At 38.9% G+C, this 27738-nt stretch overlaps 2 protein-coding genes and 1 pseudogene across 2 annotated transcripts; 2 read left to right on the forward strand and 1 right to left on the reverse strand.

Annotated features, from left to right (window-relative positions):
* Nucleotides 1–941: 941 nt before the first annotated feature.
* On the forward strand, nucleotides 942–3569 carry LOC104575002 (calcium homeostasis modulator protein 6-like; annotated as a pseudogene).
* A 4352-nt stretch (nucleotides 3570–7921) lies between these two features.
* Nucleotides 7922–25878, reverse strand: TRAPPC3L (trafficking protein particle complex subunit 3L). The gene is made up of 5 exons (XM_010222304.2): nucleotides 25745–25878; nucleotides 20335–20432; nucleotides 18720–18819; nucleotides 8855–9040; nucleotides 7922–8118 (listed from the first exon to the last, which is right to left on the reverse strand). The coding sequence occupies exons 1-5, from the start codon at nucleotides 25784–25786 to the stop codon at nucleotides 7999–8001; spliced, it is 546 nt and encodes a 181-aa protein (XP_010220606.1). The 5' UTR covers nucleotides 25787–25878; the 3' UTR covers nucleotides 7922–7998.
* Nucleotides 9408–12527, forward strand: CALHM5 (calcium homeostasis modulator family member 5). The gene is made up of 2 exons (XM_010222302.2): nucleotides 9408–10035; nucleotides 12129–12527. Exons 1-2 carry the CDS (start codon nucleotides 9496–9498, stop codon nucleotides 12516–12518), a joined length of 930 nt encoding a protein of 309 aa, XP_010220604.2. The 5' UTR covers nucleotides 9408–9495; the 3' UTR covers nucleotides 12519–12527.
* Nucleotides 25879–27738: the final 1860 nt, after the last annotated feature.

The following is a 27738-nucleotide window of genomic DNA, read 5'->3' on the forward strand; positions in this document are numbered from 1 at the left end:
TCAAGGATTGTAAAGCAAACTGCTAAACTAGGTAGCCAGGCTACATAGGGTTCACCCATCGCAGTTTGATATGCTGTATTTTATATTGTTATAATTCTTTCCCTACTTCTAAACATTATCTGGAAATTGGTATTCTTTATTTTCTGCTGCAGAAATGTTGCACAAAGAGTGATACTCTTGTGCTACTTCTTCCTTCTTGTTCTCAGGACCATCTCTGAAGAGCAGAAGAGGCTGGAAGCTTTAAACGAGGGATCAATAGTTCTTGACATATGGCACTCTTGTTGCTAGAGCTTCAGTTGAAACTACTTGCTAAATAATTCTGGGTCATTTCTATCTGTGCTAGGCACTGGCTAATTCGTGCATAAATAACTTTAATAACTTTAACCACTTTAAGTTGTCTAACTGCTTAACTTGGGTAATTAAGAGTTGAATATTCTTCCATGAAAAAACATCTCATATTGTATTGCTAATAATAAGAGAGTATGGAAAATGACACAAAATTTTAGGCTAATTTCTTACATTTTACTCACACTTTGAATTTGATGTCTCATGCAAATCTTCAGTGAATATCTCATGAGGTTTAAGCCATTTCTAGCTACACTGCAGGCATGTATGTGCAAATATTTTAAGAAAAAAAGGTAGATGTTTCACTGTTTTGATGCTCTTTACTGGGATGGATTTCCACTGTGTTTTCCACGTGGCGATGAGACTATTCAGTGACTTTGTGCTCTCTCATTTACCCCAAATGGGTGTTCCCAAGCAGCAGCTCCAATGCTCCACTGGCTTGACATCATCAACAGAAATTGAAAGCTCTTGAAATTGAAATTTCTTTAGTTCCTAAGCTGTGAGAGCTTAAGGATACTTCTTTTTCTATTTCTGCTTTCCTCTTTCTGAAACAGAGATTGGTATTCTTCCTAGTAGAAGAAGGCCGGTGGCAGAATATGGAGAAACTACATACTGCAGTGGATTTTTGTCTCAGACACCAGAGTACCCTGGTTTACAGTGTTGTGTCCCTTCTGAGAGCTACCGGTGAGCACATCTTCTCAGCTGTGGTGTTCAAGGGTCCTTGCAATTTCCGGAATACCTTCTATGGCTCTGTCTTCCTCCTGGTGCCTACCATCATCATCTTTCTGCTAGGCTTCATCATGAACACCAAGCTGCTTCTCCTGCTTACAGGCTGCTGTCATCAGGAGAAGTGCTGTGGCTGTAACCTCAGAGGAAAATATTTCTTCTGCATCAGAGAGCTGGGGCTAGCTTGGCGGGCCCCCTTGCCTGGATTGCGGTGGCCCTGCTCAAGGCCAGTTTCTGTGAGCGCGCAGCTTCTGGGAGCAGCCTAATGAGGGAGCTTGTGTGTAAAGGTGAAGGTAAACAGTGTAAAAGCTGCTGGTCAGAATACTCTGTGATCGGAATATATCTGAGAAATTATCAGATCAATTCCTGAGACTTCGGATGCAATCCCAGGTAGGGGATTTTGCTCTTTGTTTACGTTATGGACGTTAACTCTGCTGAAAGCAGAGTGCCTGGTGGTGACTGTAAAGAATCCTTCTCTCTCATTCTCTGTGTTAAGCAAAAATTAATTAGTCAAAAGGCTTCATCTGAAAAGTAATAAGTTGCTGTCCACATGAACTTCCTTGTTTTGTATGGCTCCATAGCAATTGCTTGAGAGTGCCATTTACACATTTTCTTTCAGAGCTGGCCTGGGAACTTGTCTAGATAGTGGCACTTCCTACTGCAAGTTGAGGTCAGGAGTTGAGGAAGCTGATGTCTCTGCCAGAGAGACTTGGCAAGTGAAACAAAGAGGACGGCTTATCCAACTATGAATCTCAAAACTTGAACCTATTAAAAATTTTACACTTTTATTCCAAGAGAATAATGAAAATTGCCTTATTTTGTCAAAATTTTCTTCTTGTGATCAAGGCAGTCTACATGATTAATATTATTGGGATATTTTTTTTCCTTCTTTATGAGACAAAATGAAATGTGAGAAAAATTTCCAGTGCTGGGTTTTCGCATTTGAGTTTCTTTGTTTTTCTTTTTAACTCTGTTAGAGAATGCAGGTTTTCATCCCTTTTTCTCAGAAAAACATCTCTTTTTCTCAGGCAGACTAGCTGTTTAAGTTTATAAAAGATTGCAATTACTTTATAAGTCGCTATTCAGTACAAATGCTTTTGAGAAAAGTATTCAATTTTTTGAAATACTTATCTTGAAATATTTATTGTGCTGCTCCTCCTCCTCCAAGAAAAAGCCTGCAAGGGGGAAAACTCTTTCTCGTTGAATTAAGATAAGATAGGAAAGGAGCAAAAACAAGGAAATTTGACTGCTACTGACATTTCAACGAAACCTAAGGAAGCAAACTAATCGAAGAAAAATGGGGAGGTGGGAGGGAAGTGTTATATCATTGTTATTACTGTCTATTATTTTAAATATCATCTACTTCAAACTAAATTAAGAGCCAGGTGGATGCAAACTCTTTTTTTTTTTTTTTTTGATGTTTTTCACCTGAAAACAAAATATCAGCCAGAGGTGAATGGAGGACACTGTCAGATCTTCTCTCCCTAGAGTTTTCCACTAAGTTCAACTGTATATTGGACTGACCGACATCACTAAGACACCCAGTTTAGGTTGGGTCTCTGAGAGTTACCATCAGATGCTAGGTATGATAAGTCCTGAGTCAGGAATATGATCAGGAACCTCTGCATGCCACAATCGGGGCCATGTCCTTCCCATGAAACATGCAGCAGACATCTTCTCCTGCATGTTATGGTAATTGGTTGATTTTTCCTGGCTACTTTGCAAGAGCAGATAAAGCACTGCAAGCAGGGTGTCTTATTCGTCTTACCTGATGTGGGCAAAATGATACTGTAGGTACAGCAAATATGGCCAGAACTTCAGCCATGGATGGTCATTACTATGCTTTTAAAGCTGAGGGACCTGGATATAGCTGAGGAAAAAATCCTTTCTTCACCTAGCAGGATTCATCCTCAGTCCCTAAATATCAGTCCCAGGGTGCTGAAGCTCTGCAAAATTAACTAATTTTGTCCTCATGGGATCTCCTTCTTCCACCGGGAGCAGAGGACTCTTCCCTGTGGAAGAGCTCTTGTACTCTTCCATGAGGTGTTTGCTTGGGTTGGGTTAACACCATTAACCTACCTCTCTGTTTCCCAAGATTATAGGTTGGCTTCTCATAAGTTTTGTCATGGCCCTGACCCTAATTTCAACCTGCCTTATCCACTGCTGCTCCCCAGTTAGCTTTCTTCACCTGAAAGTCCTGGAAAATTTGCATGAAGAAGGACTAGGAGCTTTTTCAGGCCAAGGCCGAAGATGCAGCCAAGCTGGCAGAAAGAAATGTGAATTTCTTTCTTGAAGCCACCGACTGAACGCCGTTTCAGAACCCCAGTCACAAGGCCTGGCAGCAGATTTCCTCCCTGAACACGCTCGGTGTGGAGGAGATGCATTACAGTGCGATACACAGCTATGCAGAGACCGAGCCCAGCCAGAGCACGGGGCCTGGGCCCGCTGAGCAGAACGCCCGTGGATCAGTGCAGGGGATGCAGCAAATGGGCAAGTGAGGGTTTTAACGAGACAAATCCCTCCTAACACTGGCAAGCTTTTACCTTCATAATATGAACAGGTTGTATTCTGTGCCCCTATTGAAGATCGTGTGTAAAAGCTGTGTTTTGTTTCTAAACAAACTTTATTACGTCTTTGCCTAAATGTATTTAAATATATATATGGCTCATAATGAAAGTTTTCATATAACGCTGTTCTTTCAGAAAGAGGCATGTATTTAAAATAACAAATGTGTCAGCAGGTACTCTTCAAATTATGACCAAACACCTGGAAGACATTTGGCAGCTAGGGTGACAAATCCCTAGTTTCATACCTGGTGGTATCAATGAGACAAAAAGAAAAGGAAATATTGATCAGAGTTCAGCTTAGTGCTTTTTTTAGCAATGGTTTAACATACATTTGACTTGAAAATATGTTTTTCAGTGGAGCTTAGAACAAGTTCCAGAATAAAATAATTACTTTTTGTTAATCAGCTTTTCAAGGAAAGGACCGTGTCTTTTCAAATCCGGGAAATAATTTGCATTTTGGAAAAACCTGCGCATTTAAAAATGTGTTCATTGGAAACAGTGAGATTTATTTTAGCAGTTCATCATTTGGAACTGATAAGCAAAAAGATTCCAGCCCCTTTACTGTATGTGTTCAGCAGCTTATAACGGTGGAATTAGAAAATTTCTCTGTAAATTCTCCCTTTACTATGTATCTGCTGAACTAGAAGATGAACTGCTCATTTCCTGTAACCTGAGAACTCTTGAAAATAAAAAAGGAAAAAAAGTAAAAAAAAAATAGGCATTTGAATGCTACATTTAGGGAAAAACAAAGCAACATTAAATTTCCAGTGTCTGATTTATATTGTTCTCTATTTTACCTGTTTTTTTAAAGCAGGTAAAATGCTTTTTAATACATACTCCATATCGCACATAAGATTTTGACCCTGGAATAGATCCCTAACAAACTCTTGGACTTCCCTGTCAAATAAACGATTTAACTTGCTCCAAAATGGAGCCTAAATCCAGAGTAACATGTCTGGAAGCATTAGGCTCATAAAAAAATGGCAGTGTAGGCAAGGCTTATTTTAACAAGTATTTGTGGCACAGATACACGGCCGCCTATATGAATAAATAGTAGAAACTTAAGAAGGAGTGGATATTTCCTGCAGAAGGAACCTAAATCCAAAATCTAATTGCAAGAACCAAAGATAGTAGTTTAAGTGGGGAAAAAAAGGGATAATTTTCAGTTTCTCATTGCAAAGCTTTTCTACAAAGCATTTTAGAGAGGTCAGAGCTGTCTTTCCATTCCTCTTGCTCTTCCTAGAAAATCTTTTCCTTCAAAAGAGCAAACTCTAACTTGAAAACTCTTCAGACAGGTAGAGGGTATTTGTTGTAGTCATTTTCCAAGGAGCAAGACAAGAGCCTATTTTATCTAGCTGGATATAATTAGCTTGGAGGCTGCATTCTTACTATAAGTGGAACCTATAGCATATAAGTATATACGGAGAAAAAAGAAAAAAAAAGGAAAAACAAAAACTTGGTTTAATACTGCTTGTAGAAAAGAATAAATATTTTTTTAAAAAAATTATATTGCTATGGAATCGCTACTTTATTGGGAGTTTTTTCTTCCCAGAAGTGAGAGGTGAATATAGTAACAGTGCCCAATTTGTTATTCCTGTCTCCAGGAAGCAGTGCTCAATTAGAAATGTCCCATTCTGCCTCTCATACTGTAGAGTTCGTTTGTTCATTGACCCCCAGAAGAAAAAAAAAATAAATCTGCTCTGGAATGTCATATGTTGGCAGAAAACAATGTCCTGGCCCTGCTGTGGCAGTAGCAAAACAGTAGTAAAATGTTCCTTGACTCAGTGAGGTCTGAAGAGAAATCTAAAAGCTGTAGCCACAGCAGCGCTGAGGTTATGCATGGATGACATCAGTGAAAAAAACATTAACAACTCTGAACTCAGGTACAAGGAGATGATGGTGAACTTAATTACTACTATTATGTATTATATATTACACTACTACATAATATTTATTAATTATTACAGCACGTGTGTATATTGTAAATGCATAGTAGATTACTTGTGAAATATGTTCTCAGCTGTGTGAAAGACTCTGCCTTTTAAAGCTTTCCCCAAACTAAATAAATCAGAGACTGTGGCGACCTACATCCAGAGGAATGCTATCCTTTCTCAGGTGCAGAATTTAATGGCTGGGTAACATCTTTCTGGTGACATCTTACCTAACATTTGTTTACTTTCCATTTTGAATACAATGCAGAGGCTGAACCAAGGTGAAATTAAACATTAAAAAGAAAAGAGAAAGGAGAAATGAAGGGAAGGCAAGCTAAAGGAAGGGAAGGGAAGAGGAAACAAAGCAGACTGATGCTGTCACACTGAGTCTGTGTCCCAGCACAAGGAAGGTGGCTCAGAGCCCATGAGTACAAAGCAGCCCCTGCTCTCAACCACCTGCCTCATGTAGCTTCTTGGCCTGACCTCAGATCAGTGCTGGCTTGCCTGGACCGGGCACTTCTGCTTCATGCTCATTTATGCAGTGGAATCCCATCATCCAAAATTGACCATGTCTAAGTAAAAGTAAAGATTTTACCTATGCATTTAGTCTAAAGCCCTGGAACCTAAAGAAACAGCCTTGACATCTTACACAAGGCATAACCACAGATGTTTCACACTGACATACATAAAGCAGAAGCTTCAGCCACAGCAGGGCTAGAGGTGAGACTGCAGAGGCCTCAGGATGTCACTAATGGTCCTTGCTTTACCAATATTGGCTTTGCCATGTAATGCTTGCAGGCAGGGCATGTTTAATAGACTGTGGATACACTGGAGCCAACTTACATGCCCCATGATGACCTTCATGCTCTTTAGCTAGTGGGAACCTCTGTAGAAAATGTGGTTGCAGGTGTGCACAGGCACACGCAAATCTGTGTGTGCACATCTATCCGATCAGGATAACACAAAACAAGAACAGCACAGGTTACTCACTCTCACTGTAATAAGAGGAAAGTATTCAGTTGTTATGTTTTGGGGGGGAAAAAGAGGTCATTATCTTGTAAAAGACCTTTTCATAGTCAGTCAAAGAAACCACCTGCCCATCACTGTGAATCGAGGACCAAAATCCCCATCGCAGGCACACAAGTGTCCAAAGGGTCTAAGCCTTTATGACAAGAAATATAGAGGGAATATTACATGTTGTAACTTGTTATTTTAACTTGTAACAGCAAGTTGGGCTGAGCTCTGAAAGGGCTGGGCAATGATTAATTTGTGCATTATTTTGTTAAAAGAAAAACCCTCTATTTTCTTAGGCCACCACGGTATTTGATTGTTAAGACAAACAAAGAAAGTTATAGCGAGGATTATAATGTTCTGGTTGAACAGACCTTGCTGCCCCAAGGTAAGAGCTGCTCCTGGCTTATTGGATCAAGAATGAAGCAGACTGAGGGAAGGACTTCCAAATCACAACAACAAAATCAAAGTTAAATTTGGGCTCTGCTGAACTGAATCAAAATTTGTATTTTAATTTCAAAGGAGGGTTTTGGCTCTTAGAGAACGGAAAAGCTGATCTGCTTTGTGGCAGAGTACTTGCTGTGCTAGTACTCAGTGACTCTAGTTTTCAGCCTTGCCCTACCAAGATTTCTTGTGTTAGACTGTGGAAAACATCAGATCCTCTTTTTTTTGGTAGCTCAGATGTCTAGGAGGCTGATATTTCTCTACATCTCAGTCATGTTTGGAAGACAAACATACAATCTTGAATGGGAGGTATTGAACTCCTGGTCAGGCAGAAACACACACAATTACCCACCAGTTGGTTGAACAGTAATGTCCACATTTTTATTTCAATTTCTTCAGGTGCAGTACAGATCTGCAATGACTACATATTAATTAGGCCATGCAGTGGTCAGTCTGGTCATGACAAAACTGTTCTGGTCATCGGTGAAATTTCCTCTATTTGGTACCAAAGGGAAGAGAGGGGCTGCTTGGTGTAAAGGACGATGGATCAAAGCATGACTTGTCCAAACGGATAGACAGACTCTGCATGCAGTAGTGTCACTATCCCTAATCACAGACAGGCAGGAGAAAAGTATCTCTTGTCAACACTGGTTTGAAATACTACCAGCAACACAAATGGGAAAACCCGAGCCACATTTAGCTGAAGAGATATTTGGATCCAGCATGCATGTAGGACTGAGATAAAACTGCTATTGAGCTCATGAGCATGGTTATGTGAGGACGAAGTTAAAGGATGAGGCCACTTTGATCTTTTATAGTCATATCTGTATTGGGATATGGAAGATTTTCCTCTCCACCTTGTGTTTGCTCTTGTTGCCTTTCAAATTTATGAAAGATTTTACACTGTATATCTTCTTCAGGTAAAAGAAAAGCAGCAAAATACTGCTTGGCAAGAGTTCATCCTGGTCTTTCTTTCATTTATTTGTTTTGTGCTTTTTGTCTTCAGTATTCTTTAAAAATACAATTCCTATTTCTGTCACAGCATCACCCTTCAGCTTGTCTTGGAGGAAGGTAACTTCTGCTGCTAAGTGAACCTAGGAGAAATCAGAACTGATCAGTTGAACAGAAGAATGTCTATTTTTCTTCCCTTTCTCTAGAGTAACTTTTGTTTTCTCTCTCACTCCCACCACAAGAGGACTCTCTTTCTCAACTTTCGTAGGAAAGAGTTTCCTACTATTTTTCGTGTCTTTTCAAACCAAAATAACAAAAAGGAAGTTTATGTGCACAGTAAAAATTGCACAATATATTAATCTTCAATGCAGTCTTTTGCTTTGTTCTGGGAACTTAAATCTTCATTCTGTAATCACAAAATTTTTGCATGTTCATATACTGTTCCTTATCAAAACATCCCTTTAATTAGTCTTATATAAGCTACTACAATTTTTCATTTAATTCACAGAAGCAATATTTATACCTTTTTAATTTTTCTGAAACAGAAAATGTGACAAAATAGGTTTTCACTGGCAGAAACACAATGAAATAACAAATGCCATGTTTCAGAAAATGGTACAGAGGTTCTGCAACTCAGTCACTTCTAGATGATCGACTTCATGTATTCTTTTGTAAAAGCCTTCTATTTAAGAACAAAGTAGAGAATGCCTTCTGATAGTGAATATACTTCTGATGCTTTGAGAGATCTCTCTGAAAGAGAGATTAAATGCTGCTAAGTTTCCCTTTTTTATCTGGGCATGGAGGGGGGGGAAGTTGCATTCCCGTGCTTCTGGGTGTGTATAAATAAAGAGAAGAGAAAGCAGACGTGCATTTCCTTACCATCTCCAAGGCACCTCGAATCACCCCACAGAGGAGGTTGCAATAACAAAGTGAGGCTCGCTCTGCGGGAAGCTCCTCCACAAAGTCCACTAGCGGATTCTTGTCCAGGATTAGGGAGAACTCATTGCCCGCAGCGCTGCTGCATCTCACCCTGGGGGTGACCCCAAGGTACATTTTGAAGGCAACCTGCAAAAATGAGCAAACTCTGCCACACAAGCCTGCCACATGCTTTCAGTAGAGCCATGCTCCCCTGCAACCATTAGCATCCATATCAGGCCCATTATTATATTGCTGGGGATTTGGGTCGCATCTCAAGAAGTTCTGCAGCTGGTGAACATGTGCTTTTATCTGCAGGTGCAGTCAAAAAAGAAACCAACAAGACTGTTGATCGTCAAACTAATTTGCTATACTGTGTTTCTTGCTCTACTGATTATTTTTACTGCAACATCTGCTTTGCAGAGGGTCCCCTGTGAGTTTGTTTATGTAGCCCATGACATCACCGCTCTTTCTGGACGGCACTAACCCAGGCAGGCAGCAGCAGACCATTTCTCATCTGACAGGCTTTCCTTCATCCACCACTGCAGACTGCTACAACACAGGGAAAAGCACCTCGATTTTTACTTCTTCGGGGAGCATTGGACATGGATACTTTCCAAACAATCCTGAAATTCCTAGAGAAGCAGAAAACTGCAATTGGTTACAGTTTTATGGCGCTGCTAACCCTGGGAGGTGAGCGCGTATTTTCTCTTGTTGCTTTCAGATGTCCCTGCAGCAATGAAAACTTCAGGTATGGTTTGGTATTTCTCTTCGCTCCAGCTTTTGTTTTGCTAGTTTTTGGATATTTCCTGAATAGTAAGGCATGGAAACTCTTTACGGGCTGCTGGGTAAATCCCAGAAAAATATTCCCGAAAGGGAATATTTGCTATTTCTTTTATGTCTTTGGATGTATCACTTTAAATGCTCTGGTAGCCCCAATAATGTGGCTCTCTGTGGCTTTGCTCAATGGGACTTTCTACGAATGTGCCATGAGTGGCTTAAAAAATCCTGCCTACTTACACACAGTCTGTCACAACAAATCTACCAAGTGCTTCGAAGAGCTCCACAAGGTTTCCTGTGGCAAAAGCACCATGCCCTTTCCAGAGAGTGAGGAACTCAGACTAACTCTGCAAGCACAGTCCCAGGTAAGAAAAATAACTTAAGATCATCATATACTTTGAATTACTGTTTTGTCATATCTGCAAGAGATCCTAATGTCAGATGCTGAAGCGATATCACTGTTTTCACTTAAAGTCTGGGTGTGTTTCAGCTCTGCAAAATACAGTCCTTAAATATTTTAGCTCTGAGCAGTGACAGTCCTGAGGAGCCCCACAAAGTCAGGATCATTAAGGCTAAACTTCCTTCCCTAATGAATGGAAACAAATCTTCCATTTCGAAGAGGCTGAATTAAGAAATGACACCTTTTTAAAGGTGTCTGTTCTATTAAAAAGAAAAAAAAGTACCAAAACAATTACATGTTTTCTTGAAAACTGGAAAGAAGTCTTATGTCACTAACAGTGTGAAAATGACAGAAAATGGGATTTGTATCACACTCCTTATATAATTTGTTTAGATTTGCATTCCTCTCATCCCCTGTCATGAACTTGCACATTTGAGTACTTTGTTAAATATTTTCGTCCTGCCAGGAGAAAAGAACGACTAAGCTAAAGCAATCCAGGCATGCAAAACTGACACCATATTACCCTTTCCTATATTGCTGGGGTACGGCATTTTCTTCATTGCCTTGTAACATTCATTTGAAAATTCAGAGACAAAAACATGAAAAGGGACAGAAAGAAAAAGAAAATGCTATAGAAATGATGGAAATAAGATTGCCAGGAAACAGCAGAAATCAAAAATAACCTTTTGAGCCAGCAAGTTTTGGTCGGGGGATTGCATCCATCTGGAACAGTTTCCAGGACAGGAAGCAGTTTTGTTTTCCAGTTTGCATGCAAAGAGTACAGTGCTGCAAAGGCTGGAATGCAGATAAATTTAACTGAGTGTTTTCAAAAGCAAATAATAGTTTTAAAGACTTTAAGTTGTATGTATAGGCAACAGCAACAAATGACTCAGTTGATAGCATGAGAATAGATAGATGCATGCTTCAAGCTGAAACAAAGTGGAAAGGTGCTAAAAAGGACAGTGTCTCACATATTCATAAATACCAGCTAGTGCAAAAGTGACTGGAAAAGATTTTTATATGATTTTGACATAATATTTATTTTCTACCATGAAAGACTGATCCATAAAAGTCAAATAAGTTAGCAAGAATTGTTTAAAATTCAGTGAATCTCCCGGAAAACAAATGAGAGGAAGCTTTTTTAGTTTAAAGCTATCATTTATATTCTGGTTAGCTAATTAATGTTAAAATTGCTTCTTTACAAAAATCTGAAAACAACACATCTCAAAATGATCATGATTTAAAATATAGATTGACCTGGGCCAAAAGTTACTTACCTTGTTATAGTTTTCTGGTTTGTCATGATTCTAAATATTGTATTTCAATCCTAATGCTTGATGGTTAATATTATTTAATGGTTTCAAAAAGATTGAAAACGTTTTCCATCCAGTAATTGTGTCAGCTTATTCTCCTACCTACATACTTCTCCCTTTCTGTAACAACTGAGTGAGGAATTTAAATGCACTGTAGGTCAGATCATTATATTTTTGCAAGAAATTCTCACCAATTATCCCCTCTGAATTATTGAGACACTTCTCCTCCACTCAGATCTATTTTGTTTCCTGTATAACAATGCTCAAACATTGTATTTTTTGATGGATCATTGAGACTTTTTATAGATTTTTCTTGCAAGACATAATACACAACTTGTAGATTTGAGATCATCTGTTCAGTCCCTGAATCTGCCTTTGATTTTGCACTCGTCGAGTCTCCCCAGCTTTTGTCATCCAAGTTCCCTTTGCTATAAAACAGCATCATTTCAAACTGAGGCTGTCTGTATCTCTGTGCACACATGGTCTTTAATGACAACTTTTCCTGAGAGTTTTACATTCCACTGTGAAAAACAACAGGTTTTCCCTTTGCTTGGAAAAGGATATCAAATGAACAATACTTGGGAGTCCTGGTCCTTACTTCTTCTGTTTCCTCTTTGTGCGATTTGTGAAAGCCTCAATTAATAATTATGCATTAAATTCGATGCACCTGCAAAGCAATCACCATGTTGGACAGTCTTGACTTAAGTGGCTTTGTCACTGGGGCCTGTCTCTTTTGTTTTCCCAGATTTTAGGCTGGTGTGTGATAGTTACCACTGCTCTCCTGTCCCTGCTGACCACGTGCTGTGCCAGCTGCCAGTCCAAAGTCAGCCACCTCCAGCTGAAGTTCTGGAGGACGTATGTCGAGAAGGAGAAGGAGCAACTGGAGCAGATTTTCCAGCTGTATGCCACCAAGCTGAGTGAGAGAAACCTGCAGAGCTTTTTCCAGAACAGGAGGCCAGAAGCTGTTCCCCTGCCATCTTTTCAGGCATGGGAAGACGCGTCCCAGCTCTACTCTTTCAATAGCAGTGAACAACATTATAGCACAATTCATAGGCTAGTTGAGCAAGGCCAGAAGGAAATCAGTGAAGAGAGAGAGACAGAGATGGACTTTGTAGACAGAAGGGAAATACCATAGATGACATCTTGTTTTTCACCCTTTTTTATAGTATCTTGTTAATGTATTTCTGGATGCTTTAGCCTCTCTGGTTCATGATGGCCTTTGTTCTTGTTCACTTTCCACTCCAATTCCATGCCTGCTCCAGAAAGGGGGAATGAAGTTTTTTTCTGCTCATCACTGAGAACAGTCTAGTTCTCAGCATCACCAAAAGCTCATACTCTGTGAGCACTGGCTCTGGGTCAAGAACTAATCCAAATGGGATAGCACTGACAGAAAAAAAAAAAAGACTCAGCAATCACTTCTGAGAGATGGATTTAACAATTTCCTATGTAAAATATCTAACATGCCTGTCCGATGCAAATCAAGAGACTATCATAGAGTAACACCATTTAAAAATGCAGGTATACAATAATAAAAGAGATGGGTGACTTTTTGACAGTTCATCGAAAGTAGTGGCTTAGGGACCAGCATCCATTTGAGGTACTGTGGTAACTCAAGGTCACTGTTTGCCTTCGGTCTCCTGTTGCACCTACAACATCATGGATGGTCACATAGATCAGCCCTGACACGTTGACATGGGACGTGGGACAGCTTCCTCAATTGACAGTGAGGTGCCGTGTAATTTCCTGGAGTGGTCAAATCTTAAGTCTTTTATAGGGTATGAAGAACCCAAGACTCCCAAATGGCTTAACATTTCTGTGTTTTTGTATTTTAAAAATAAATAAATAAAAATAAAGATAATTACAGTAGTTGTTAATGCTGGGTTGCAGTAACAACACTGTCATTGATATTTTGCTTCCACAGACTATCTGTTATTCATTTCTCCCACTGCAAATCTAGTAATAAAGTATAAAGTTCTCATTTTTGGTGGATTTTGGACGCTGAGTGCAACCTGCAAAACTGCAGAATACTATTTGTACTGGGCCTGGAGCCAACATAAGAGAACGGCTGGAAAGAAACTACACATTTTAGGACAACAAAGAAAATATTTTTGAAGCAGTCCAACTTTATTTTTCTGAATGTCTTTGGAAGGTTAGAATGTGTCTCAGCAAGAGGAACCAGCAGGCAAGGCAGGTGAGATGACTGCAGAATCAGAATTTGTGACAAAGCCATTTTATGCCAGAGATTTATGCTTTACCTCATGTGCTTGGGATTCATGACATGGCTCTCACATGGGGTATTCAGAATCTTTGCAAACATTGTGTTAATGGGGTACAAAGTTTCTGCCAAGATTCTTTCCCGGGGTGACTGGGAGGCTTTTATGCAGCATTTTGCTTCCAGCCTCTGTGAGTCTGCAAAGAATCACATTTCCGCACTGCTGAGATCAGACCCTTATCAACAAAATAACGTAATCTCTGCAGCTGTTCTGTTCTCATGGCTCAGACTGTCTGTGCTCACTGGGAGGAGAAAAATGTCTCAATTTGCTGTCCATTTTCTTTGAATAAAATACAAGAACTAATTCCGTTATCTGCTTAGAACTTTCTCGGTGTGTTTTGAAGAAGATGTGGTCTCTGAGCAGATGTCACTTTAATGCATTTTATACCAGCTGCTCCACTTTACAGCACTCTAAAAATACATTATCTTTTTATGTCCAAGTTTACCTGCTGCGTCTCAAAGCGCAGAGGCAACATTGTCAAAATGAAAGTTACAGCAGCAGGCACGCCTGACACCAACAAGTCAGACCGGCAGGTGGTCACCTAAGCAGGCATTTTCACTCTGCTAAATATTCATGACAGCAAATGGCAGGAGCATTTGGGAAGCTCCAAGTAATGGATTATGCAAGCTGCTGGAAGGAGGCTGCGCAGAAAAGACCTTCATAGCTACCGCTTTGCAACCCAGCCACTACCTAGGCATTTATCTCCAGAGGCTCCTCTCCTGCTACAACCCTCTAAGCTCCAGGATAAATACCCCTTCCTATTTGCCTGCTGTTCTCTTTCTTCCTGACAGATGCCCCAACACCTTGTGCCCAGCCCCATCTCCCCTCCTTGGCAGGGAAGAGGCACCACGACACCTAACAGGGCCTTCCTCTCCCCACTGCTAGAGCTGCTCTCCTGCAGCTGCTGAACGTTACGTGCTGCAGTGTTGGCTTGGCAGGAGCCTACGTCCTTCACCGGTCCTCCTTTCCAGGGCCTTGTTATTCCAGCTGGCTTTTCTTTCCCAAATGCTTGTGGTTTAATACAATTGCCATATGGCTCCAGGAAAACTTTTACAAAAGCAGGCAAAAATAAACCCCTTTGACCCTACATTTTCCACTAGAATCAGGTTTTGGCAAGTCTGTCTCTGTCCTCCAAGCACCTATCACTAAAGTTGGTTCATATCAGTGTTGCTTCTTACTTGAAGTTCACCTACTGTGAGCTATGGCAGTCCAGAAAGAGGTAGGATTTATGTATGACACTACCTGAAGCAGGGTGAGAAAAAAAAAAACAACAACAAAAGACCAGCAGAATCAATGCTATCTCTCGGAAAATTTAGACTTTGCATTAACTCTGATATCCACTGGAAACTTCTGCTCAAGTCTGTGTTCTGCCCCTCAATTTACTCTTCTTTAATCAGAACTCAATTTTCTCATTTAAATACTGTACTTCTACTGTACATCCACTACTCAGTCACACTCCAAGTCTTTGCTACAAGAGCAATAACTAGTTAAGCCGACTAACTGTCCCTCATATGCTTTCAATTGAGTTTCAGCTGTGCGTTCCATTGCAGCTCCTTCCAAATTCTATTGTTAAAATTTCCGGGATAAAAAAGAACTTGCATGGAAACAATGCAAAACCAGTGGCTTGTTTGTAGTGTCTTGGAGGATCAAATTAAGAGAAAATTACAAAGCAGTAAAGCGAAAATTGGGAAAGAAAAGCCTCCGAGGAATAAGTAACTTAAGCAATTGCATAAGTAATTTAATGAATAGATCAGAAATGAACTTTTTTTTAGCTAAAAACTCTTTAAAACTGCCACACACAATTTATCTGAGGGCAAAACAATGGTCTTTTGGTCTTTCTTTGTGTCTGCAAAAGAGAGTGGAGTCAAATGAAAAAAGAGTTTTGAAAAGTGTATCCATAAATCTCTCTATCTCCTTTCTATATGTATCAAATCAGAAAAAAAAAAATTAGATGCTCTTACAGGCATATCTTCAAAAGGGCACCCATATGAAGCAAGAAAATCATTACTATAATTCTTTCAAAAATTATGACTGCAACTCTATGGGATTATGTCTTGCTTAATGTCAAACAAGAAACCCATGCACAGTTAGGAACTGAAAACCTACCCTTTTGGTTTCATTAAGCCTCACCTAGCAGACCATCTTTCTTAGGTAGCAGACTAAAGATCATTAACATTTCAATGGTGCTCAAATACAGTCTAGAACTATTGAAAGAGTTAGGAAGGCACTAACTAATCAGTCCCTGTATATACTATCATGGACTTTTCTTTTGCTTTCCGTAGGACTGCCAAACTACATTTATAAGATGTTTGGCTTTAACTACTTAACTGCTTTAATTAATTAATCTTTTAACTGTTTTTATCATGAACATTCATCCTTTAACAGATTTGTACCTAAGAAGAGCTAAATATATAAATACTTTCTGCTTGCTGTAACCCTACTAGTAATCAATTAAACAGTTTATTTTAAAAGTGTGTAGTGTCAAACCAACAACTCTAACAGCACATTTGCAGTTACTTGCTGGCTAATTTTATGTAGGTGCTGTTTTTTTTTTGGTATCTGTCTTTGAAAAATGTGCTTGGAGACTACTTCAAAATTGTTTTGTCAAAGAATCATATCATATTTTGCCCCAAAAAGGTCATACTCCTACTACAGATTTCCTCTTGGTCTGCTAAATATAGTCTGTTCAAGGGACTGCATGCTTTAAATCTTGCTCCATTTTTTGCAAGTAATATTACTTCTCTCAGCAAGTGTCTTTTTGAAGCATAAGGGAAGCAGTGCCTTTTTCCTTGCCTCCATTGTTAATTTTTCTATGTTTTGTGGTTCAATCTTCTCTACTGAAGAATGACAGCTGTACTACAGCACTGATAATTCGGAAAGTTGTGAAGAGGCAGGTCAAGACCCAGTAAACCAGATACAAGAATATATATATATTTAAAAATCCAGAGAAAACACAGAGCACTTAAAAATATTTTTAATTAGGTTAATTATTTTAACAGAGTGACTGAACCACTGCTTATCATATGTTTTTCCATTCAGCTGCTCTCAGAATCCTGAATGGATCCTCTGCTCTGCCTCAGCTTCCTTAGGAGCCTCATTACACATCAACCTGATCTTGCTATATGTCACTCAGATCCAGAGACTGAAGTGCTTTAATTGGAAGTAATTTAGTTTTCATTCTTTCATGAGCCAATGCGTTCTGTGTGACACTGGGTAATGTCTCCTGCTCTGCCTTGAACTTTGGAAGAGGCAGACTGTGGTGTATGTGTGTGCTTTGCACTTGTGCCCATGCCATGGTGTGCTTTATAGCCTTATCAGCAATAGCAGATGAAAAGAGGTCCTTTATATCTATGACAGCCATCAGTTCCTCTATGACAAGTATTTTTAAATGCAAATATAACTTCTGTTCTTCCATTTCAGTCAGATGTAACTTAGGAATTTCTGATAGAGTCACACCTCACCTGGTCACATCTGTGTGCCCTTTGCACCAGGACCCTCCCGTGCTTTTGGTATATACTGCTACCTTAGGACACTAACCCACTGTTTCCTTGTTCTGTAGTTAAGGGTTAAGCATTAATGTTCACACTTAGTTACTGCTGCTGGTAGTTCTAAGTGATCCAAAAGCATGCCAGGCATACATTTGTCTCCCCAAACAATTGAATGGATTTCCATGAATCTCTGTTCAATTAATTAAGGAAGAACTGATGCTCAGATCTCCACTTACAGCAAGTGACTGCCCTAGAAAGCAGCTTTTTCCCCTACAATATAGTTAATTTTTGTCATCAGGAAAGGCCAGACACAGTTGACAGTTACAGATGAAGATCATTAAGGATAAAAGGGATCACTTGCAGTAATCTGACTGGGTATCTGAAAGTCTGAGCTAACCGAATAGCTCTGAAGTACCATCTCCTCTACAGCAGAGCAGCAGTCTAAGGGACTGGACATCCTGGGAACTTCTGTAGCAGCCTCCCTTGGACATCTGGTTTGTCCCAGGGGCAAAAATATATCTTCTAAAAATATATCTTCACTGAGATCCCTCCCAAATCTTTATTGACTGACACTGTTCAGTAAAAGGGAATTTTCCATCAAAGGCAGAGGAGAAGTACCCATCTTGATTTTATCATCTTGATTTGTGAGTGGTGAGGATAACTTTGCCCTCACTTTCTTTTCTTACAATTACTCTCTTCTTCCATGGAGTCTTGCTCCTGCATAAAATCCTGCATCTTCTTCCTAGTATTACCATTTTTAGGGTTAAATGCTGAAGAGAGTTCAGAAGGCAGGAAAAAAGATTGTCAAAATTTACAGCTGTCATAGTTCTAGGAGAGAAAAATCAAGGGAACATATGATTTGAAGTCTGTTAAAAGTGGGTAATTTTTTTTTTTTTTGTCACATCCTCTGACAGGAGCAGAAGAAAACAGCTTATCTGCAGCAAACCAAAAGAAATTTTCTTACTCTTCTAATGGGAAAGCATCTAACAGCCTATTAGAAAAGACTAATTGGATTCTACTTCATAGAAGAATTTTAAGATCAGATCAACAGTTGACACAAAGATCAGGTTAGGTCAGAGTTTAGTAGCCTCTCCTAGTTTGTATCCCACTTTGAGTTCTTTGTCCTCAACTCTTATGCAAAAATAATGCCCATGTGAACAAAGTTAGTGGTTCTGATGACCATTTGTGACAAACTCACCTTTGTGGGCTTAGCAAGACCATATGCAAAATTCTTGATTCCTTAAACATCACATTTCTTGTGCGCTGTTGAATATTTTCTTTTCTAACTTGTTATTTACCCATTATGCTATGAAAACAGGAATCATAGAATCATAGAATCATAGAATAGATATCTCTTCTCCACAGCCATACCTCTGTGTGCTACTAGGTGATGTAAAGTTACAGATAAGCAAAAAAAAGGCCATATGTAACACAGTGGAAGCACTTGTGACTGTGGAGAACAGTCATTTCTGAGAGACAACTACATACAGTTTTGGAGAAAAAAAATGAAAGAAAGAAGGAAAAGCCGAGAACACTGAAGGTGACCAACCCCCAGAGAATATAAATCTCACTTACCTGTGCAATCATGTCTGCAGTTTCAGAATAGCTACGGCATTTCTTCACAGCTGAACGAGCTAAAAAATCTTCAATCAGTCTTATGCCAATGCCATACCCCCTGGGGGAAAAACATTGTTAACAACAGCCAAAATGGGATATTTCTTCCCCTCTGCTGTCTCCGTGATTTGTCTCTTGCACTTTCTCAGCAAAACAGCTACATGTTCCTGAATAAATGGTTTCAAAGACATTAGATTTTGTTGAACTCAATTCTTATTTTCACAATATTTTGCAGTATAAGTGGCCTGCTCTTCATGTAAGTCATATAAGAAATTGTATTCCTTTAAATTCTTCCTACTTAACAAACATTATATGAATGTTGATTATATATACTGTACATATACATATCTATATAGAGATATATAAATATTTCCATATAACTGCCCCTTCAAGTCACAGCATTCATCCCTGGTGTTAGCATGGAATTTATCTAATATTCAGCATTCTTGTTGCAGAGTTCCAGCGTCTGGCAAACCCATAGGAAATGGACTCACAGACAGTCCCTTTCACTTTATCCCCCTTTTTTTTTTCTTCCTTCAAACTTCTTCTTTGTCTTCTTTCTCTCTAACTTGCTCTCTCCCTTCACCTACTAATTTTGGAAAGAACCAACGGTTACTAGTTAATGTAGTGTTTGCATTTAAAATAATATAATTTCTGAGAAAAGAAAAGGCAATAAAAAAGATGAAAAATGATTTTTTTCATTAAAAAAATCATTGCTTGCTCTCATACATCAACATAGGTCAGTACATACATAGTGCACAGAACAGGAATACAATAGAATGCAAGAATTTTTTTTTGGAAAGGGAAGAAAGGGAAAAGGTTATGAGATCGACACAAATACGATGAAAGAATCTGCAACAATACAGAAACGCTTTTATGGAATTGCTCATTTCCATTTAAGTGGATATTCTTAACATCTTACATCCTTTGTAAAGCAGGCTGTAGGCAGTGGAAGGTTCCTCACTTATTTTATTTTGTGTCTGATGACAAGAAGCCAAAAAATGATCTGATGTGATGACAAGACACAAACTGTTTCTGGCAGAGTAAGGTTCCAAATAACAATATGTAATGCACCAGAAACCCAAAAAATATTTTTAAAATGCATCATTTTTATCAGAGCTGAATGAGGGATTAATATCAAGTAACTGGAGGGATATTGCCAACTTTCAGTTTGTGATAAAATCACTTTTTCTCCAGATCAATGATTTTTTTCTCACTTCCACCAATAGGTATTGGACTGTAGCTTATTAAGCTTTAGCAAGCTTTCAGTCTAATTGTGAAGTGTCTAGTCTGTTCAGTGTGAAGAAAGGATTAACAAGGAAGAAGCGACAGCCATTAGATTAATCCCTCCACTCTTCTTAGAAGAATTGAAAAATTAATTGTTGATCTTTTTTATTCATAAATAAATGTTACTCCTGTTGACAGAATATTGAATCTTATACTTTCTACAGTCCTAAATAAAGGTCTGGAACTCAAAAAAATAGTAGACATAAAGCTCAAAGGAAATATGCAGTTGGACAAACAGTAATATGGGGTGAACATATATATTTTAAGGTTGCGTAAATGTAGTACTTACATTCTATCTAAACAATTGTTGACATCTTCATCTTTTTCATAGTCCTTACACAGCTGGGCTACCAAAGCACCATATGTGAGCACAAAAAGTTCTCTGCTCTGCCAGATAAAGGTGGAAATTGAAAATAAAACAAACTAGGATCAAAACCTTACCACACTTCTAAGGCTGCTAACTGTATTAAAACCAAGCAAAAAACTGTATTAAAACCAAGCAAAAACACGTGTTACATTAATAAGAAATTTTTGTTCCTGGATTTGTAACCACTGAATTCATCGGCTTGTCTAACAGAATCTATTTCATTATCACCTGAGTCTCTGTGCAGAGATTTTGTTTGCATGAAATACCATTTGCTGGGATACTACTATGTTAATCATACAAACTATTGAGTCCTATAACAACACATGTATATGCTGCATTGATAAATGCTATTCGGGATTAATGGCAAGCATTTAACTGTGGGAAGAATAACTGAGTCAATCAGGTAGTACCCTTTTTATAAGGTGAAAAGCAATCTGTACAGAGAAACTCCAGTGGCTTCAAAAAGATACATTTGATTTGATTCAATCATTAGCTGTTTACCTCTCCCCAAATACAAAGTAGACACACACACACAAAATACTATCATTCAGCGCAAGTGTGAATGATACACAACACAACAGGTAAAGCAGAAAAGAATTGATCCCATTAGCATTTCTGTTTCTTTACAAATCTCTGCAAATAACATGGGACACTGTCTCTCCAAACACGTGGACAGGTTCATCTTGACATTATCTCAACTATATCTAAGTAAACCAAAGTAGGTCCTATTGCTAGTGTAGCCTGCTTTTAAGATGTCTTTTCCTGCCATACAGCAGAAGGTAAATGCTTACATATCCTGAGATGACTTGGCTACCCAGATGTGGAAATACCGGTTTCTCTTTGAGGATTTATCTATATTAGGAAATGTGGTTAAAATTAGCTAACATCACAGTTAACATAAGCTCAATCCATCCTTAGTGTAGCTTCATCTTTCATTTTCAGCTAACAGCTGACAGTAACTAGAAAGCATTTATGTCAACTGCTCCATCACCAGATTGCTGAAGGAGAGACCACCAGGGAGCTAGAGGAGAATTCGTCCCCTCCTGCAATGGTGCTGGGCACAGGCCCAGACAGGAACAATAATCTTGACTGATGTGTCTGAGCAGACCTGAGGAAAGCAGGAACCTGCCCAGGCCTATATAAGTGCTTAGTATCTTGTGCAGTATGATAAATACAATGCTTTAAGGGGTCTATTGGAATAACAAGATGATTTTTCCCAGAAGGAATGATCATGCATGTATATTAATATATATGGAAAATATTTACTTCTGAAACTCTTAGCTACAAAACTATAAAATAGAGATTTGCTGCATACCATGTGATGCGCAGAGGCAGAGGATGAAATGGTAGGTAAATGCCAGTCCTACAATATAAAAAGGAGTACAGGGGAAAAATGACATGGGTTCATAAAATTCTCTATTTGTTTGTCAATGAATAGTCAAAAGAAGGAAACGCAACGTGATGCTATGAAATGTAAATGCAATTTAAAGAGAAATGTAAATCACACTGGCAGGAATGAGATTAACAGCCCTTCCCAATGCAACACTGGTCTATGATCTGGATTCCTTATTGATGCCACAACAAAATGATCACAAACAGTGGATTTTGAATTGTAATTAACACCAGAATGAATATTGTGGTTTCATCTTACTTTGGCTTTAGGTTTTCCACGGACATATTACATCTCCATTATCCACAGTCAAAAGCAGACTCCTAAAATGAAAGCTAGTATTAAATGGAATGAATTCCATACCCGGTCTGATTAATTAGACAAGACAGCTAAAGCTCATTTAAGTGTTTTTTTAAACCATTCTGAAGAGCTACTGTCCGAGCCAGTTAATGGAGCAGTTGTGGCTGATACGGCTGCCCTACATGAGTGAGGCTGGGTCAGGATCACAGCTGGCTGCCAAGGAGCGGAGTTGCATGGGGCCCTGCAGCACTAAGAGCAATGGAAGACACACAGTCTCTGCACAGGTTCTGTCACAAGCACTAAGCTCGGATCCTTAGCTGTTCACCAAGTTGGAGTCAAGTTCTCTTCTGCTTGAAGACAGGAACCTGCTTTATCACGACCACAGTGCTGCAGAATGGACTGTATTTAGTAGGAAGAGCACCCGGCCTTTAAGAGAGGGGAGCACTTTGGCTCTCATTAAGCTTTTTGGACACAAATTCAACAAAATGCTACTGGCCTGCGGCAGATGGATAGATTGGAAGACCTTTTCAGTTTATAACCTAGAAAAAAAAAATCAATGACAGCAATAGAACAAATCTTGAGGGGAAGGAAAGAAGAAAGACCTCTAGCTCCCATTGTATCAAGAGTCTGGAGTTTAAAAAATGAGCCCTTTTTCAACAGGACACAGTTAAAAAAAGTTAACCAGTTTAAGATTGTTTCCTAAATTCTCCCTGGTAATAACTTCTATTTACAATATTGCGCACTTTAGCAATTTTTAGTTAACAGGATTTTGATGCAGTAAATGGATTTCACCTGACCACCATGGTCATCCTAACCATACTATAAACAACGTAATTAGATTTATCAACCGCTCTTGCAATCCAATAAAAAAATCAATTTATTTGACAAAATCATTTTTTCCATGAACTCATGCGGATTTACATAAATTATATTATACTTCTTTTTTTGAGTGGACACCTTTGTCATCCATCCTATTTTCCCCTTCCAGGTATTGGCATAATATTAATTGACTTAAAGCCTCTGGAAATTCTCCACTGTCCCAGCTGCTATCAAAAATTCCATTAACCATCCAGAGAGCTCTGAGTCTTTCAATAGAGGCTCTAAGTTCCTGAAGACCTGGGTGGAACTGAGCCATCCGCATACAAGAGATACCTTTTTCTCTCTCTGCTTCTTTCTCTGTCATTTAGGGACTAAGTAACCACAGACTCACATAAACTTTCCTGGTATTTTTATCTTTGACCCTGAGGCCCTCTAATGCACTTAGCCCTCTTCTTCTGAGCATATCTCAGTCTTAGAAACCTTGTTCCTTTGCCCTAATAAGTGAGTGTGCCGGAAAAACATTGTGACTTTTTTTCCTTATCATTCTTCAACATTATTTTTGTTCTGTTCCATGCTAGCAGCTTCCTCACACTTTAGTTTATACATATGTGTCATAATTACACTTTTACACTTTAACATTTTTAGATGGAACCATTTCTTCATCAAGGCACAGTTTTATTGGGTATTTGTTGTTGTTGTTGTTTCTTGTTTTTGTTTTTGTTTTGTTTTGAAACCAACATGGCCTTATTTCTGTATGGCATCACTTTGAGTCTTTGGACTGACAGTAAAATAATCCTAGACAGTCAACAATTTTCATTCTTTGACAGAGACTCTGAGGAAACTTACTATTGTAAATTCAGTGAACCCTGAGTTCTCCATGGGAATGAAAAATTTCCACTACGCAATTTCTTTAGCACATAGGTCTTCTGCACGATTGCCTGATCTACAGCAGAAACAAATGTATGTCTCCTTATGAAACACCAGGTATAATGAAATTTATCAGATATTTAGAACAGTGAACTGAAGACAAATGATAAGTTTAATCTAAGGTGGAAAATCATAAATTTAATCTAAGGTCTGGCCTTGCAATGAGTTCCTGCAGAGACACAGCACTGAGTTCCTACATAATCGCTGGCCTCTGCATGGACATGAACACTGACTTGTGGAAAGCTCACACTGTCTTGTGCAAAATTATACCCGTGTATAATTTAGTTATTTTCCTGCTTTGTGTCATTAAGGGAGATCACACACTGTGATGGACTGAAGTTCCTGGGGGGAAAAAAACAGCAACAACATGGAATTCAGAGAGTGTTTCCTTTCAGAACTGAAAGCTCCTAGTGGCTGGTGTAGAAATCCTGGTTTGGAGAACCCACGTTCCTAGCTGACCCTTGGCAAACACCGTGGGTGGGTGGAAGCGTGAGTAGAAACAGGCCTGGCAGAGCATCCTGGGGCAGGCACCCGGTTCCGGGTGGGATACAAAGTGCAATCCCTTCTCCTGCTCCCAGTGATGAGCACAGCACATCACATGCATCCCATGCAGCAAGCTGCACTTTCTACCTCTGCCTCTGTCACTTTGTCACTTGAGACTCCCACTTCCCCCTCCAGCGGCAGCCCATATCACTTGTCAGTCACTCTGGTGCTGCTTTCTGACCTGGACGACCACGAATATAAATCTGAAGATGAATCTCTTCCTGAACTGAGGCTTAGGCGATCACTTTAACCTCCTGACATGCAGTTCACTGAAAGAAACTCTGAAGTACAGAGAGGCACATCCAAACAAGGTAACCCACTTCATATTTCAAACCAAAATAAACCATCCACTTTTCTGGAATAAAAAGTGGTAAGATTACAATGTCACAGGTTCCCAGACAAAAGGTTGAAGATCAAATGTTCTTTGAATAGGATTTTACTATTTGTCTTTGTCATACTTTAGATACCGCAGGTAGAGAACAAGAAGGAGAGTAGTTGGTAACGTTAATGGTACAAAATAAACTTTTTATGAACATGCAGTTTAAGAAGTCCTGTTGCCAGAATCTTGCATGCAGTGTATTCAAAACAACTACTAGAATTTTAGGAGAATATTAACATGAAGTGAAGAAAAAGAAGGAAGTTTTGGTCCACATAACTTCTACTTGAAGTCTTCTAACTTCTACATTTTGTCCTGTGAGCTCAATAGTCAAAACCAACACCCAAAGACAATAGTTAGTTCGCCATTGTTTCCCCAAGAAACAGATTTTAGCTTTAAAAGCCAGGTGTTACAATCCTGTGAAAATGCACATTAGGAGGATGAAGAAAGACCTCTGCTCATGCAACACAAACCCCAAAACAAGATGTGGTCTGCTATCCAGGAGGCACACAGTGAGTACCAGCTATGCTGCAGCTGAACCGTCTATTCCTGTAACTGCTCAAGTGCTAGAGATGTGGCTGGCACAGCTTCCCCAAATCAGGAGCAAAGTTTTGGCTTCAAGATTCATTTTGAAGGCATCTGAAAATCATTTTGTATCATTGTCAAGGTAGCTGGAGAGATAACAATGTTCCTGGAGCAAATCTTAATATTTATTGCTCAGAATCAAACAGACTTCAGCTCCTATGGACAGTCTTTATGTCACAGCTTTAAAGCTGGCAGCTTGTTGAGAGCTCATAAAAGAGTCTCACTGCACCCATAAATGTTGCCCTCATACTGGCAGACTATCCCCCAGAATTTCTTACTGAAGTCTACTTACAAGCTACTCTTAAATCATAACTGTACAAAACATTATTTCAATAAAAGATTATTCTAACTCCATGTGCAATTTTAGTTGCAGGTTATTTAAAAAGTCTTACTATTTTGTGATTATCTTGCTTTCTTCCTGGTGGTCTTGACATGTTGCTTGTGCAATGCTTGAAGTACTTGATTGTTTATATCTTTTCTTCTTTAAGCAGCATGATCTTCTCTCTGTTACTGTATTTCTTCCTTCCCTCTCTAAAGTTTTTTCCTCTCTTCTCTTCTCCCTTTGCAGGAGGTGCATTTGCTGCATTCTGTAATGCTGCTGATGCTCCTCCTATTCTCTACATGCACAAAGCCCTTTGGGAGGAATCTGGTTGGCAGCAGATTTGCCCCTGAATAACAGAAATAACTGCTCTATCCAGAAGAACAGACTTTAATCAAATACACAGCAAACAGACATGAGAAGTCAAACCACACAGTCCCAAGAGATTTACAAGGACAGAAAACAAACACACTTCATTGTTTGCGTCAGGTTTTGGTTTTTGGAGAGTTAACAAAAGCTCCCCCACTGAAGAATTAAAAAGCAATTACAAGATATTGAAGAACCAGGTAGTCAAAAAATGCATCAATTTCCCTTTTAAGGAGCTGCCAGTTATGACAGATTTAGGCTGGTGAGTGGAAACCACCTAGGTGAGAGCAGTGTGAGTCACAGGGCACTGATACCACCATGTTTCTGGGAATGCAAAACTGGCAGGAAGATCTAGATTAACCAAAAGATTAAATTAACCAAAGAATAAACTGTGCTCCTGCAAACACTGCCAGCTTTTGAAAATGGTGCTTCCATTACTGATGCCTCTAATGGATCTTATCTCATTGCTAACATCCTGCTTGTAAACATTGCTGCTACAAGCATCCAGGAAAGTTCAGATTACTTTTTCCAACATTTTTAACATAAATTTGCCCTATTCTGTTAGCTTAGACTTGGCACAAATTTAAATCAGGGTTGCTAATAAATTTATAAATGAATCATCTCTACAGGACCACCACACATACACTCCTGTTTCAGACTTTGAGGAGAGGAAGTAGAAGCATGTGGCCTCCCCTGAATGACATGCTCTTATTAGATTTGATTTAATTATTACATTTAGTGTTAGGGTAAAACTGCAACTATATCCTACTTCATGCTTTATCTGAAATAAGGGGGGTTCATTTATTTGCCAAAAAAAAACCAAAAAAAATCCCTATACTTTAAAGTTACGACATGAGACAACAACTAGAATAGGAGAAATATAAGGATTTGGGCTCTGCTGTGTAAAGCAGGCATCCTAAGAGCTTTCATTTTACATGGAATGACCCAGTATTGAGGACCATATGTGTCTGCCATCTTTTCTAGGCTCCTTTCTGGTATTGAAATATCAGACTCCCTTTCTTAAGGGAAACTATTGCAGGCAGATGACATACCTAGATTGCAATAAATTATAAAAGTCAGGCATTAAAATTTTCCAGATAATTACTCACATTACTAAATTGAGTCTGAAATAGATTTGTTTCTCAGATCGTCTACAACTACCCACAAGCACCAAATATGTCTCTTATTGCAGGAGACATCCCATACTCTGGAAGAAAATGTACTGCACTATATTTTTAAAAGCAGCTCTAGAAGACTATCATTAGTATAATTTATCTGCAGTGAAACCATCACAAAACACTTTAGGCTATCTATAAATGAGCACCATTTTATTTATTCAGTACTGAATATAAGGATGAATGACATTGATCTGCATTATTAATATTACGATCATGAACATTGTGGACAAGAAGGCAAAATATGCAGTAAGAACAAAATGGCTTTGTTTAGAAAATACATATGTGCATATACATACATATATATGTAAAATCACATATACAATATGAATTTTATGAATTTGATGTTATGTACTATGTCTTTGAAAAGTTTGCATACAAAATGAAATAGCCATGGCACGTCCAAATAAACTGCGAATTAAATGGCTCCACTAAAGGAAACAAGTCAACAGTGGATTGGATCCATTTCTTAAGGAACAAAAGGAAATCACCTTCACAATTTTAACTGTAGCCTAGGTTGCAGCCC

Source organism: Tinamus guttatus, unplaced genomic scaffold, assembly GCF_059628265.1.
Source record: "Tinamus guttatus ecotype Peru unplaced genomic scaffold, ASM5962826v1 Tinamus_guttatus_pri_ptg000010l, whole genome shotgun sequence".
In the NCBI taxonomy this organism is placed as follows: Eukaryota; Metazoa; Chordata; class Aves; order Tinamiformes; family Tinamidae; genus Tinamus; species Tinamus guttatus.